The sequence below is a fragment of the Camellia sinensis genome, chromosome 8 (assembly GCF_055761805.1).
Source record: "Camellia sinensis isolate YWXY chromosome 8, ASM5576180v1, whole genome shotgun sequence".
In the NCBI taxonomy this organism is placed as follows: Eukaryota; Viridiplantae; Streptophyta; class Magnoliopsida; order Ericales; family Theaceae; genus Camellia; species Camellia sinensis.
The window spans coordinates 193630554-193646257 of record NC_138968.1 but is presented as its reverse complement, the minus strand read 5'-3'; the positions used below and the strand labels follow the sequence as shown (position 1 = coordinate 193646257).

The following is a 15704-nucleotide window of genomic DNA, read 5'->3' as shown; positions in this document are numbered from 1 at the left end:
TGCTGCAGTCAATTTTGGTTCCCTAATTGAGAAACAACACTTAAATGAGTAAAAATTCATTGTTCCAATGACTTGATATTACCAATAAATAATAAATTTACATATGAAGGGTCAATCTTACTTTTCAAATATAACTGACATGTCATGTATACATAAATGGAAAAAAAAAAAAAAAAAAGAGAAAAAACAAAAGAAAAAGAAAAAGTACAGTTACTAGATGGTGATCATTGCGTTAACATTCTATCCACTTAAAACCCCATTCAAGGATCAACTGTTTACACTTGAATATGTCTAATGCAAATTTTTTAAAACCAACTTTTTTATTACTAATTTGCATTAGTTTTCAAGTTGAAATTTGGAAATTGGTGGGATCTAATTACAAAAATGAATAATGAGAAGCTTGTGAACATGCTCTGCTTAGTCAAAAATAGTATGTATCCAAATCAAGTTCATTCATATACACGAAGCAAGAACATAAATAAAATGTACTCCTACAAAGCAAATAAAGATTCCACTTCCACATAAAGCAAAACAGACCAAACTGATCACTATAGAAGTTTAAAAAAATCTAACCAACAAAACATTTTATTTAACTTACAATTCATTAAACAAATCACAATCACACATCACAAAAGAAAAAAAAAAAACCACACAAAAAAAAAAAAAGGAAGAGATGGTAATAAACAAATAATTTAATAACCATAAAGGTCTCACTTATTTCTCACTAGTTAAAAAAAAGAAGGAAAAATCGAGTTTTAGAAAATTACAGCTGTAGGAAGGCCAAACACAGGCACAAAACCACTGCAATAAATCTCGAACCGTTAAATCTAACGGCAACGCTACTATCCGCCGTCTGATCCGCCACATCCCCGTCTGGAGAAGCCGCCGGGGAATCCGGAGCCGGAGGAGAATGCTTCACCTTCCCCTTCGCACGCTTCGGCGCATCAGCCACCGTCTCCGGCGCCGGCGCTGGAGCCGGAGTTGGAGCCAGAGCCTTGAATAGCTCCTTTGGCATCAGGACTTTGTCGATCGTGTAGATCGCCACAGGCTGTTCATCGATTAACGTCCCTGTAATCTTCGCCGTCACAATCTTCGTCTTCAACGTCACTTCCTCGCCGTCATTCTGCACTGTGAAATCGAATTTGCTCGCTCCGTCAGTGGCCAGAGTGTTCATGGGTCCATTGTTGGACTTCAACATTGCGAGCGATTGGTACACCGGAACACCGTGATATTCCAGCAGCGCTTGTTTCCCAGCCACCGTCAAGTTCTTGTACTTGGGCAAAAAGTTCTTGAATGCATCGTCGCCGGGACAAAACACTGTCAATCCACCGTCGAGATTGTCCTCGAACGTTTTCTCGGCGTCGGAGGTCCGCAGAGTCTCGGCGAACACTTTACAGCCGTGAGCCGACATCAAAGCCGTCAGATTCATCTGACTCGGACCAGGAGTCGGAGCTTCGGCTTGAGCCGACGGCAAGATCTTGCTGATCTGAATGACGGACATGTTATACGGAACCTCGTCCAACGACTTGACGAAGACGGCGTCGACGTTGCCGCCGTTTTCCTGGGCTCCGAAGCCGACCTTACCGCCTTTGAGATCGGTGATATTGACGAATCCAGAGGAGCCGGAAGCGGCGCCGGTAGCTTGGAACATAGTGGCGGCTAGAGCGGTGCCGTTGGTGATCTGGTGGAGCTTTTTGGCGCCGAAGTAGTCCAAGAGAACGTGAAAGGAGAGAACGTTTTTGATGGCGTAGACGGAGAAATGCTTGGAGAGAAGATCTGCCATTCCAGCGTTATCGACGGCGCATACGGTGATGGTTCTCCGGCTGTTGATTTCGGAGGCGAGGTGTGTGATGGTGAGGTAGTGGTTGAATGTTGAGAACTCTGGAAACTTGGCTAGTATTTTCGTGATGTTTTGCGCCTCCGTTGAGGTGGTGCATGAGAGTAAGACGAAGAGAGAGAGGACTACTGCCCCGCCGGCCGCCGGGAGGAGCTGCATTGTTCTAGAGAGAGAGAGAGCGAGAGAGCGAGAGAGAAGGGGGGGGGGGGGGATCTTTACTCTCTATCCACGGTGGGGGTGCGGTGGAGGAATGGAAGAGAGAGACGAATGGTGTCAGTAAGTAGAAATCTGGGAGTGAGTGAGTATAAATGACCCGGCATTTGGCTTAATTACATGGATTGCCATTACACGTTTGTAGGGTTTGTATGGAATCGCCTAACTACATAGGCTCCGTTTGATTGAGGTTATAGCGAGGGGATTGAGTTTGATAGTGAGGCGGGAATTGAGAATGGAATGTTTATTTTGTGAGATAAGGAGGAGACTAGTAATTTCTTCTCTTGGGACTAATAAGGAGGAAGAAGGGGGATTGATGAAGATGAAGTAGAGATGGTATTAAAAAAATAGTAAGGAGATTAGAAATTTTTTTATTTTTTTATTATTTTTTATATATAGAGAATTTTTTTTAAATATTAATGTTTAATTTTTATATTTTTTATTTGTTTTATTATTTTATATAAAAATAATTTAATAATTGCTTACTAACAATCCCCTCACTATCAATTCCCTCAATTCTATCTCCCAAAATAAACGGGGCCACAGGGGTAAAGAAGGGAGACTCCAAAAGCTAGTTAGGTGATTGTTACATATGAAGTGTTTTGATAGCATCCCCAATGATTTATCAGATTTTTGATTAAGGGGTTGTTTAGGATGATATAAATAAGTGTATTTTTTAACTTTTTACGAAAAAATGTGAAATATGGATTGGATTTGAAATGATGTGGTAGAGAGATGATGTGATTTAAATGAGATGATGTGACTTAAATAGGATAGTGACTTTTTGACTTTTTGAATTTTTTGTATTATGCCAAACTAGGCCTAAATATGAATAAAAAAAAATAAAAATTCTTCTATTTGATATCGCCTGTTCCAACTAATAAAATTGATTTTTTATCAAATTATTGGATTGGACAGAGAACTGGCTAGTCGACCAAAAAAATGAAAAACTTGATTCTTATCTCTCTCTCTTTTCCTATTTTTTTTTATTGAGAAAACAAAGAGGTGGTCGATCGGGGGATTGACCTCCTTGTGTAAAATATTCACAGAGTTTTGCTTGAGGTAGTCATCCGGAGGACGTCCGGTCGGTCGTCCGATGGGTCTATACTCAACATATCTTCAGTTTGGTGAAAATTTGGGACTGTTTTCAATTTGATATCAGTTTGATAAAACCGTTAGAGCAAAAAAAAATATATTTTTTCACCAAATTCAAATTTCGTGATACATTTGCTTAACCGTTAGAGATGGTTTGAGAAGTTAGTTAAAAATTGATTTTTAAATTTTTTTAGAAAAAATATGTAAAAATTTAGAGAGGTAATGTAATTTAAAAAAATTAACAAATTGACTTTTAACTTAGGGTTCGTTTGGCATTGGCTTTTTTAGTCAATTTTTTTATATTGGGACTTTTTTAGCCTCGTTTGATTTTTGTTTTGAGGTTTTTTTAACTTTGTAAGAGAAGAAGTATAATGATTATAAGTAAAAAATAGTATTTTATTTTATTGATTTTTATGATCAATTTTATCTTTTTGTATTTATTTTTTCAATACAAATGTCAAACCAGGGCTAACTTGTCAAAATAAGCTATAAGAGAGTTATTTAGGCCTCGTCTGACAAGTGACTTTTTTAGCTAAAAAGTCAAAAAATTATTAAAAAAATAAAAAAAAATCAACAACTCATACCAAAAAGTCAAAGATTCTTTTTTCTCTCTACTTTTTGCACATTTTTTTGTAAAAAGTTAAAAAATCATCCCAAACATATTAATTTTTTTATATCACATTTTAGTCAAAAAATTTAAAAATTACCAAAAAAATATATTTCCAAACGAGATCTTAATCCCGTAGTAATAAGTTACCAACTAGCATATAGGTAAGGATTTAAATTTATAGTTTTGGACATTAGATATGATTCTTCAAAGTTTGAAAACTTATCCTACCACTTATATATATTGTTACCCAAATGACTAACCTGCAAATCAATCAAACTCTACTCCGTTAATTAGGATTGCAAGGGGTGAATTGAAAAAAATTAATAAAATAGAATTAATTATAATTTCTCATCATTTTAATTGGATGAATAATAAATGTGTGAGTGATTTTCTGGTCACACTGCCCGTTTAGTAATCAGCTAGAGAGCACTGGCAGAATAGATGGCTTCAGTTAACCTGTAACAGAAAGAGAAGGCTCCGGCGGTGGCTCTTCCGTCCGGGGGTACTCCGACGATCAAGTCAGTATATTTCTCAAAGATAATCAAGTGCTAAACTCACTGCTCAAAGTATAAATTGTGTACCTTAGACCCACGGGGGTGCCTCTTTTTTATAGTTTACTTAACCCTAATCCCACTAGAAGCCTGACTTCTATGGACTCCAATTCAGTACTTACTTTGGACTCCTCAAGAGATAAAGATAAACTCCCTAAGAGGTTTATCCTCATCTTGACTAAGTCTCCTCTTCATTCTAGGACTCTTGTCCCTTATCCGTTTATCTTGGATCCCGATATCTTCGGAGATAACCTCGGCAACGCCGAGATAACCTCGGCATAATGACCAGGACACGTGGCACCTCGGCTGACACATCGGCGTCTCCTCGCCACGTGTTGGTACTTAGAAACATATCTCCACAACTGCCCCCTAGGTTCTATTACCTCGGCATTCTGAGGTGATGAAATCTATATCGGTACTTCCTTCTGTATATCGGCTCAAGAACTCCTCAGCCGAGATCATTTTATGGCCGACATGTTTTCTTCAGCAAACAAGAATTCCAGTGAATTTTTTCACGTGTGTGAGCTGTCACGTATCATTTGCTCAACTGTTTCATTCATGCGTCTCCACCTTATTGGACCGTGTTCATGACGCGCTTGCAAGCCGTCTCTCTCTCATGTGCGCTGTCTGATGCATACGTTCTTTTAGGTGTATTGATTACGTTTTTGCCGCCGTTTCAAATTTTTGACAAAAACCTTTCCCCCTTTCTTCATTTTTCACTTTTGCATTCAATTTCTCTTCGCTTTTTCTCTCTCTAGCTCCTAGATACGCCATTGTTCCAGTCTTCAAGCTTTGCAACTGCCTTCCGTTCTTGCTTCCTGTGAAGCTTTCGTCGTTCTCGTTACATCTGTAACTATCGACTGACTTCGGCAATCTTCATACCGGCTTCACTTTTTTTCTAGTAAGCCACTGTTCCTTTTGTTTTCAATTCTGTTGATATTCTTTATTTCTTGGTGCCATTATTGTTTCAAATCTTGCGAATCACATATCTGAACATATTTATTCAAATGATTTTGATCTTGCCCATATCTTGAATACATACTGTTTACCACTTTCTTGCACTCTTGTTACTATTCTTGACCATTTATTTCTCGTATTCTTTATGCTCTTGATAGCCCATCCCTGTTCTTGATTCTAAAGCACGTCTTTGCCTTTCTGTCTTCCAGATCTGTGCCTTCAACCCTTGCTTTCATAGATCTAGGTTTGGGATTTGTTGCGTAGTACCCATAATTTAGGAAAAAACTGAAACTAGTACTTTACCTAGATTTTTGCCGAGGTCTTATTAACCCTCTCGTGACATTTTTTCTCTGAAATCCAACCCCTCTAATTCAGGCCGATATCATGGGTATGTTGAGACATAGGGTAGATACCCCAACCAAACTTGAGTATTTTAGGCAAGAATTTTCTATCCCTGCCGATGTCCATCTGAGGCTGGCTGGAGATAACGACTCCATCATGCCCATAGATGATTCGATGCCTTTTCCCATTGTAGCTTTCATTGAGTGCGGACTCCGGCTCCCACTCAACATCCTTTTTCGTGAGATTCTTCACTATTATAAGTTGAACCCCATGCAACTGGCAATCAATTCCTACCGAGTGATCAATTGCATCATAGCCTTAGCTAAACAGGAAAATGCTAGGATCACCCTAGCCGATATCCAGTATTGCTATACCATGTGTGCCCTTAATTTGAAAGAAAAAGGCTACGTTTATTACCTTAAGCCGAGGTCTACCGAATTCAAAATCGTAGCTGACCTCCCAAACTCCAACAAGGGAGCTGGAGATGACTATCTCATTACCTCGGAAAATTGGGAGTTTGCTCCAGACGAGGACATCCATCTCTACCCTCTTCCTCGATCAGTTTTAAAGGGCAAAGGTAAGAGCCCAATATTCAGCTTTGCCTGTTTTCTTTCAAAGTCTTAGATACTTTGTCTGTTTCTGACGTCTGTTCTTTTTGTAGCTACTAGTAAGCCATCGAAAAATTTTCGCCAATCCTTTGTTCCCCGCAAGGATTTGAAGAAACTTTTGGACTTGCCAGTCCATAAAAGGAAAGCACTTGTGCTTCTCAATTTTATTTCATCATGTAAGTCAACTTTGCCCGACGTTCCCAAAACAAAGAAGAAAAGCCTTTCTCTACCCTCTGCTACAACTCCGTTGACTGCATCCACATCACGAACAGATCAAGGATCAACATCTAATCCAGCTGATCAGCCATCAACTTCGGCTCCATACATGGTCCCAATATCAGAACGAAAACGTCGGCGACGACTTGTCCTTACTGCCGAGATGGACCGCCCGAAACCAGTTGCAAAAGACCTCTTAGCTAGCCTCCCTTCTGATGTTGAAACTCAGCCAACACAAACCATGCCCCCACCGAAGCCGAAAAGAGTTAAAAAGGCGTAGCCTAAGGCTAAAGTAACTCAGGTTGAATCTGAGGATACTTTACCTATTTCTAAGTTGGCTGAGAGTGACAAATCTCAACTCTCTACTGGGAAGAGGCCCTCTAAAACCCAGCCATCAGAATCTCAAAAATCAAAGAAGCCGAGGTCTTCTTCTGCCACAACCTCGGGATCAAAAAAAACCTGATGCCCCCTGGGCTCCCTCAATTACTCTGAAAGACAAGCCTGTTATGGCAAGTGACAGTGCCGAGGATATTAATGTCGGCGTTGCGCTCAGCACTGCTCTGCTGTTACCAGGCGATTTGGAGCGAAACGCCCAATACAGTGAGTATGAGAATTACGCTCTAATGCTTCAGCACTCCGTTCAGGTAGATGTCTTCTGTTTGGTAATTCTCTTCTTTCTTTCTCTTTATTTCGTACTTTGAACATTCTCTAATACCTCTGTTTTCTTTCAGGCCATCCAGCATGCCCACTTTTTCTCAATGCAGTCTTTTGAGAATCGGGAGAGGCTTGTCGAGATGAAGTGGAAGTTCTCTTCCCTCCAAAAGACCAACAAAGGTCTTCAATCAAAGATGAAAAAACTGGAGGACCAAGCCGAGGCTGCAATAAAAGCTCAGACCAATGTCGAAGAGAAGGCTGAGGCTGCTGAAGCCATCAGGAAAGTGGCTGAGTCTCAAAAGAGAGAAGCTGAGGAAAAAATGGCCCAAGACGAAAAGGAGCTTCAGGAGGCCCTGGCCACCAAGGACGCCAAAATCAAAGAAGTTGACGAAAAAGCGTACACTCAAGGTATGGCCGATGTTACTGAGGCCTATGAACTTCAAGTGAAGCAGGCATGCAACAAGGGTTTCACCCTTGGTTGGATGTCCCTTCTGAAGAAACTCAATGTCCCTGAGGACTCACCGTTGAGGAAAGCCGATGCCATCCCTCTTCCATTCCCTTCAGCTCAACCTCCAAGTCAAGACGTCGGCGAATCTAAGTCTGAGGATGGTGACGAGGAAGAGGATGAGGCTTTGGTGAGAAAATCCAAAGATGTCGAAGGGGCCAAGTCCCCTCTTCAAAATGAGCAAGTCCTAGACTTTACTCAGGATGAAGAAGGCGATGAGGTTAACAAAGATGCTGCTAATGAGAAGGAATCAGCCGATGCCATCCTTGCTGATAAGAACCTTGAAGACACTCTTGCAGAAATTGACGCCGAGGTCGCGGCGGATAAGGCTGCTGAGATGTCTTCTCAACAATCATCTAATCTTCAAATTCAACCAACTGGTGGAGAGGAGTCTTAGCTTCATGTTTTTCTTTTGTTTAATTGTATTTTGTTTCTTCTTTATCTTTTGGAACAATGTAAGCCCTTATATGGCCAATGTGCCCCTTTCTTAGTGAATGCTAATGCAACTTTTCTTTTTCTAAGTGCTTGCACTCTTGTCTTCTCTTTATTGCTTCTGCATGATTTTATACTTAGAATATTTTGCTTGTCTTATGTACTCTTCCTTCTTTGTGCAATCTTCTCGGGGTGACACATTTCGGTTATGCCACCTGACGTTTTACCTCGACAAGTACATGTCCTGTAAATTGCTTACAAATTTCAATAAGGATTAACATATACTGTTTTAATTTCTATTTTGTAAACTTTTCTTAAATTATAACAAGTGCCAAACAATGATTTTGGTTTAGCTTCAACTTGTAAATTGTTACAAATTTCAACAAGTGAAGATAAATAATAATCTCGGCTTAACCTCAACTTGTAAATTGCTACAAATTTCAACAAGCGTTAAGCATTATTTAGGTTTAACTTCAACTTGTAAATTACTACAAATTTCAACAAGTGAAGATAAACAATAATCTCGGCTTAACTTCAACTTGTAAATTGCTACAAATTTCAACAAGCGTTAAGCGTTACTTCGGTTTAACTTCAACTTATAAATTGCTACAAATTTCAACAAGTGAAGATAAACAATAATCTCGGCTTAACTTCAACTTGTAAATTGCTACAAATTTCAACAAGTGTTAAGCATTACTTCGGTTTAACTTCAACTTTTAAATTGCTACAAATTTCAACAAGTAAAGATAAACAATAATCTCGGCTTAATTTCAACTTGTAAATTGCTATAAATTTCAACAAGCGTTAAACATTTGTGTTTTCTCTCTGCCCCCAATGTGAACCTAAGTTCCACTTGGGTTCTCATTATTTAGAAACAACATTATGCATCTTTTATCAATTCACAAGTCTTGAAAAATTCTGCTAAGATTTTATTGATGGCGTCGGCAAAAAATAACAAGGAACATCTAATGATAGAAAAATTTCAAATTACAAGTGTTCCAGGGTCTTGGCAATGCTTTGCCCTCATTATCTTCAAGCCGGTATGCTTCATTGCCCAATACCGAAGTAATTCTATAGGGTCCTTCCCAGTTTGGGCCAAGCTTGCCTTCTTTGGGATCCTTCTTGTTGCCAACAACTTTTCTTAGGACTAGGTCACCGACCTGAAAATCCCTTGGATTGACCTTCTTATTGTAAGCTCTAGCAAGCTGTTACTGGTACGCTGCGAGCTGAATTGCAGCTTTCTTCCTTCTTTCTTCTAAGAGATGTAGATCTCGGGCTAGAAGTATGTCATTAGTCCCATTCTCTACTCCCTAGGTTCTGATCCCTAGGATGCCGATCTCTAGTGGGATGACTGCTTCTGTGCCGTAGGCCATGGCAAAGGGGGTTTCCCCTATTGATCTTCTCGGCGTAGTCCGATATGCCCAGAGTACATTGGGCAACTCGTCTACCTACTTTCCTTTTGCTGCTTGCAGCCTCTTAGTTATCCTATCCAAAATTACTTTGTTGGATGCTTCTACTTGCCCATTGCTTTGGGGAAAACTTGGTGTTGAAAAGTAATTCTTTATCTTGAATTTCGCACAAAAATTTTTGATGAGTTTGCTGTCAAACTGCGTTCCGTTGTCGGCAACTTTTGCTCTTGGAATGTAAAATCTAGTGATGATGTTTCTCCATATGAAGTTCTTGACGTCCACATCTCGGATTTTGGCAAGAGGTTCTGCTTCTATTCACTTTGTGAAGTAATCTGTTGCTACCAGCAAGTACTTCCTTTGCCCAGTTCCTTAGGGCAACTGCCCAATGAGATCCATGCCCCATTGGGCAAATGGCCATGGACTGGATACAGGGTTCAGGTCAGCAGCTGGCTGGTGTATCGAAGGTGCAAACCTTTGGCATTGTTCACACTTCTTCACGTAGGCTTTTGCATCCTTTTGCATGTAGGGCCACCAATACCCCTGGGTAATGGCCCTGTGAGCTAATGATCTGCCCCTAGTGTGGCTTCCACAAATCCCTTCATGAATTTCATATAGAAAATCTTCAACCTGCAAAGGGTGTACGCACCTTAAAAGGGATCCAGTGAAGGACCTTCTGTAGAGATGTCCGTCCGCTGTCAGATTGAATCTTGCCAACTTCAATCTGACCTTGTGTGCTTCCTTATGGTCTTCTGGCAGCTTTTCCTCTTTTAGGAATGTAACAATTGCATCCATCCAGCTTGGTCCCAAGTCCACACACATTGCTTCTTGTTCTGTGATCTGTGGTTCTATGCTCGGGTCTGACAAATAGTCAATCATTATTGTCCTTGTTTTTCCAATTTGTATTGAACTTGCCAAGTTGGCCAATGCGTTGGCGTGGCTATTATCATCTCGACTAACTTGAAGAAGTCGGCAGTTGCGAAACAAGGCTGCCAGCCTGATGACTTCCTTTGCATATGCCGACATCCTTTCACCTCGGGTTGCGAACTCTCCTGTTGTCTGATTCACTATAAGTTGTGGATCACAAAAAATTATTACCACATCTGCTTCTGCTGCCACCGCTAGCTTTAGTCCTGCAATCAATGCTTCGTATTCTGCCTCATTGTTTGAGGCCTTGAACCCTAATCGAATAGACTGTTCCAATATCTCCCCATCAGGAGATATTAACACTACTCCTGCTCCCGCTCCTTGCCGGTTTGAGCTCCCATCGACAAACAGGCGAAAGGAGTCGCCGATGTAAATGCTGCAGGGTCTGAGTTTTTCCTTTCCTTGTTCTTTTGCCTTTGGCTGGGCTTCTCCTTATTTGCTTGGACATCGTTCATCTTGGCTCAACGGAGCCCGATGTTCGATGGATTTTGGCATGAATTCGGCCACGAAGTCGGTCAAAACTTAGCCCTTAATTGCTGTTCTCGGCCTGAACTCCAGGTCGTATTGGCCCAAGGCCACTGCCCATCTTGCTATTCTTCCGGTTAAGTCTCCTTGTTGTAACAAGGACTTCAGTGGGTGCTCTGTTAACACTATAATCTTGTGCGCTTGAAAGTAATGGTTCAGCTTCTTTGAAGCCATTACTAAGGCCAGCATTAATTTCTCTAGTGGTAGGTACCTTATTTCTGCATCGGCCAAGGTTTTGCTTACGTAATAAACAGACTTTTGCTCCCCCTTTTCCTCACGGATTAGCATTGCACTTACTGCGTGTTCTAAAACTGCCAAATACAACAACAGTTCTTCTCCAGGTTCAGATGTTGAGAGGACTGGAGCTGTGGTCAGATACCTCTTTAGGTCAGCCAAAGCAGCCTCACATTCCTTAGTCCATAGGAAGTTTGTGGCCTTCTTCACCAGGTTGAAGAAAGGTTTATATTTTTCTGAGCTTCTGCTGATGAATCTATTTAGGGCTGTAGTCCTTCCAGTTAGCATCTGCACCTGTTTTGCCGATGTTGGGCTCTTCAACTCTAGGATGGCCTTGATCTGATCTGGGCTGGCCTCGATGCCCCTTCTAGTTACCAGGTATCCTAAAAATTTACCAGATCCAACTCCAAATGCACACTTCGATGCATTGAGTCGGAGCCGATATGTTTTAAGGATTTCAAAGACTGCTTTTAGATCGGCGAGGTGACCCTCAGGCTCTTTGGTCTTAACGACCATGTCGTCGATGTAGACTTCTACTGTTCAGCCAATCAGGTGTTTGAACATTTTGGTTACCAACCTTTGGTAAGTTGCTTCTGCATTTTTTAACCCGAAAGACATTACTCTGTAACAGTACAGGCCTTTTGGGGTGATGAATACGGTTTTTTCTTCGTCTGGGGGGTACATGGCGATCTGGTGGTACCCCCTGTAGGCGTTTAGAAAACTCATTCTTCTATGCCCTGAAGTGGCATCTACTAGCTGGTCAATTTTGGGCAGGAGAAAGCCGTCTTTGGGACAGGCTTTGTTGAGGCTGGTAAAGTCTACGCAGACCCTCCATTTACCGTTCTTCTTCTTTACCACCACTGTATTGGATAGCCATGTTGGGTAGTGTACTTCTCTAATGGCCCTGGCCTCCAGAAGTCTGTCTACTTCTTCTTCTACTGCTTCGACGTGTATCAACGTCGGTCTTCTAGCTTGCTGAATTACAGGTTTGGCCGACCTGTCAACATTCAGTTTGTGGCAAGTGACCTTGGGGTTAATGCCAGGCATTTCGTAAGGTGTCCAAGCGAACACCTCAATATTTGCTCTCAAAAAAGTTTCCAACTCTTTTTCCTTTTCTTCGGCTAAGCCTGAGCCGAGAAGAAAGAAGCGTTCTTCATCCCCATCCTAAATGAGGATTTTCTTTAGTGCCTCTTCGCTCTTCTTGGCTGGTTCTTTGCTGACGTCTTCTAGGACTTTCATGTCCTCATCTTCAATTTCTGCCTTCTCTAGCTCTCGCACGCTGCAGGTAGATTTTATTGCTGCCATGGAGCAATTCTTCGCTTGTAGCTGATCGCCTCTAACTTCCTCTATCCCATGCTCTGTTGGGAATCGTAATAGTTGATGCAATGCTGAGGGAACTGCCCCCATTACATGCAACCATGGCCTTCCCAAGATGATGTTGTAAGGGGAGGGTGTGTCGATGATGGTGAATTCTGTCTTGATTTTTCTGGTGCCAGCTTGCACCTCCAAGCTTGTTGTGCCCAGTGGCCACGTCGGAGTTCCATTGAAGCCGACCATCGGGCCATTGGACTGCTCCAAGTCATCAGGATGAAGGCCCAGCTCCTTGTAACATCTAACATACATGATGTCGCAAGAGCTACCTTGATCAATCAGGATGCGTTTCACTTGACATTCCCCAACCTGGAGGGATACTACCAAGGCATCATTATGTGGATGTTGGACCATCTCTAGGTCGGTTTCAGTAAAGGCTATCGTCGGTCCCTGTCATTCTTCAGGCCGAGGTCTTTTATGTCCGACCTGATTTATGTGCTGTTGGTGTTTTACCTTCTGGGTCTCCCCTCGTATGTCATTTTCGTTCACCTTTGAGTGAATTACATTAACCACCCATGGTCCTCCTGCCTGTGGTTGCTGCGCTGGGGGAGGCGGAGCTGCTGGTGCTTGAGGCAATCTTGCATGTTCTTCCCTTGTTCTGGCCTCATCGACAAGGTCCCTCAGATAGCCTTGCCTCACCAAGTCTTCTAAGTGTGCTTTTAGAGCTCTGCAACCCTGAGTTGGGTGCCCTTCTTCATTGTGGTAAGCACAATGCCTGCTGACGTTTCTTCCCATAAATTCCCCTAGTGTTCTTGTCGGTGCTCTGAAATAGGGTTGGTTTCGTATTTGATCCAGGACTTTGTGGACTGGGATTTGGAACACGGTCGTTACTGGCTGTTTAGCCCTCAATTCCGTTTCTTGTTTGATCGATCCATTGTTACCTCGGCTTTGCTTCGGCGAGCCGTTTCCTTTTTCCTGCTTTGTCTCTTTGTTTCCCGACGTATCCTCCTCGGCTCTGGCGTACTTCTCGATTCTCGCCATGAGTTCTTCCATACTTTTTGGCAATGTCTTTGCCAAAGACTTCCGTAGTGGGCAGTCATCTTTCAGGCCGTTCTTGAAATACACGACCGTCACCTCTTGGTTGCATTCGGGTATTCGATTGAACACCTCGTAGTACCTTTTTGCGTAGGCCCTAAGGCCTTCATCCTTGGTGATTTTTAAAGCCATCAGTGCGTCGACCCTCAAGGGCTGTAGTTTGTTCGTCACAAACTTGGCCACAAACATCTCGGCCAGGCCTTCCCAAGTCTTTACACTTCCCTTCGGTAATTTATGAAACCAATCTGATGCAATCTCCGCGAAGGATGAGGGGAATACTTTGTAGAGCAACGGCTCGTTCCCACTATATAATGCCATTGAATTCAGGTATAGTCCAACGTGAAAGTTGGGATCTGACTTACCATCATATACTTGGAACCTCGGCATACTGAATCTCTTTGGTGCTTCAAATTTGTCCAGTTCCACCGATAATGGTGTCTTCGGCTTAACTGGGGAAGTTATCTCGGCTTTAGCATTCTGTTGCTTCCTCTTGAGGTAATCTCTCAAATCTTTTTTACTCCTCCCTGGAGCTCGACTATCTTTGGACTTCAATCTTTTCGGTACACTACTTTCGGTCTTGTGGTGGACCCGTTTTGATCTTTCTCCATGGGTTGTGTCAAAGTAGAGCGCCTGCCCTTGAACATGCCGATGTTCTTTGGGCTCTGGGTCCTTCGTGTGATACGTCCTTCGGGATTTCTCTCGTCTCGGCTCTTTTCGTCCGATTTCCCTGGAAGGTCGGTAAGAGTGCCGTCCGTTCTTGGTGTGTTGAGGGGCTTCGGGAATTGTTTTCCTTCCTCCCTTCTGGGTATTAGTTGCTGGAATCGACGTGTCGTGCAGCGGGTACGGTGGCTGCATGACGTTGTTTTGCATCATGAAGTTGACGGCCGACTGCAGGTCTGCCAACTTGTTTGCCAATTCTCTTACTTTTTCATCCCTCCGCAGGCACCTATCCCTCCATACCTGGAGGTTATCTTCATTATAGTACTTGTTTTGGTCTGTCTTCTTCGAAGTGTCGTCCTCCTGGCCGACGTCTTTTTCTCCGTGGCCTTGGTCACGAGTTTCTGTATTGTTGTTGTCTCCTTTAATATCAAGGTCGATAGGTTTGTCACTCCCAGTAGGAGTGTCGTCCCCAATCTTTTCCCTCTGTCCGTTACTGGCCATCTATTCTTCTAATTTCCCACAGACGGCGCCAAATTGTGTGAGTGATTTTCTGGTTACACTGCCCGTTTAGTAATAGCTAGAGAGCACTGGCAGAATAGATGGCTTCAGTTAACCTGTAACAGAAAGAGAAGGCTCTGGCGGTGGCTCTTCCACCCGGGGGCACTCCGACGATCAAGTCAGTATATCTCTCAAAGATGATCAAGTGCTAAACTCACTGCTCAAAGTATAAATTGTGTACCTTAGACCCACGGGGTGCTTCTCTTTTATAGTTTACTTAATCCTAGTCCCACTAGAAGGCTGACTTCTATGGACTCCAATTCAGTACTTATTTTGGACTCCTCAAGAGATAAAGATAAACTTCCTAAGAGGTTTATCCTCATCTTGACTAAGTCTCCTCTTCATTCTAGGACTCTTATCCCTTATTCGTTTATCTCGGATCCTGATATGTTCGGAGATAACCTCGGCATAATGACCAGGACACGTGGCACCTCGGCTGACACATCGGCGTCTCCTTGCCACGTGTTGGTATTCAGAAATATATCTCCACAATAAATAAAAAAAAGACATAAATATATGTATTTTTTTATTTACTTCATATTTAGAGAAATAATTTTTAAGTATTATAATTTTTTTTTATAAAGAGTAATATGAATTTTTTTACTAAATCTCACAAATAAGTAAAATTTGAACTTAATTCTCGACGAGATTTGTCTCATTATATATATATATTTCTTTGGATTTGATTATCTAATAAGATTTGTTTGATGAAAATGACAAACATTTTTTGTCTGAGGAAAAAAAATGACATACATATATATAGCTCTTAGGTGGAAATTTGATGTGGATTTGTCCTGTAAATGGTGATTAGTTGATAGAGATAACACCATTTATTAGGATTTGAAGGAAAATGATGGCATTACAGCTCTTTTAGAGTTGGATAACCTTATTCTTCTTCTTCTTTTTTTTTAATAATTTAATGTTCCTTCTTTTAGGTAGTTTAATTAAGATAATCAATTTTTTACTTT

At 41.7% G+C, this 15704-nt stretch overlaps 1 protein-coding gene across 1 annotated transcript; it reads right to left on the bottom strand.

Moving 5' to 3' along the window:
- Positions 1-557: 557 nt before the first annotated feature.
- FLA1 (FASCICLIN-like arabinogalactan 1) lies at positions 558-2528 on the bottom strand. Its single transcript, XM_082884845.1, has one exon. It carries the CDS (start codon positions 1994-1996, stop codon positions 764-766), a length of 1233 nt encoding a protein of 410 aa, XP_082740971.1. The 5' UTR covers positions 1997-2528; the 3' UTR covers positions 558-763.
- Positions 2529-15704: the final 13176 nt, after the last annotated feature.

Bases quoted from the DNA above. Each gene is read 5' to 3' on its own strand.
- FLA1 (XM_082884845.1), bottom strand. From the start codon at position 1,996: ATGCAGCTCCTCCCGGCGGCCGGCGGGGCAGTAGTCCTCTCTCTCTTC.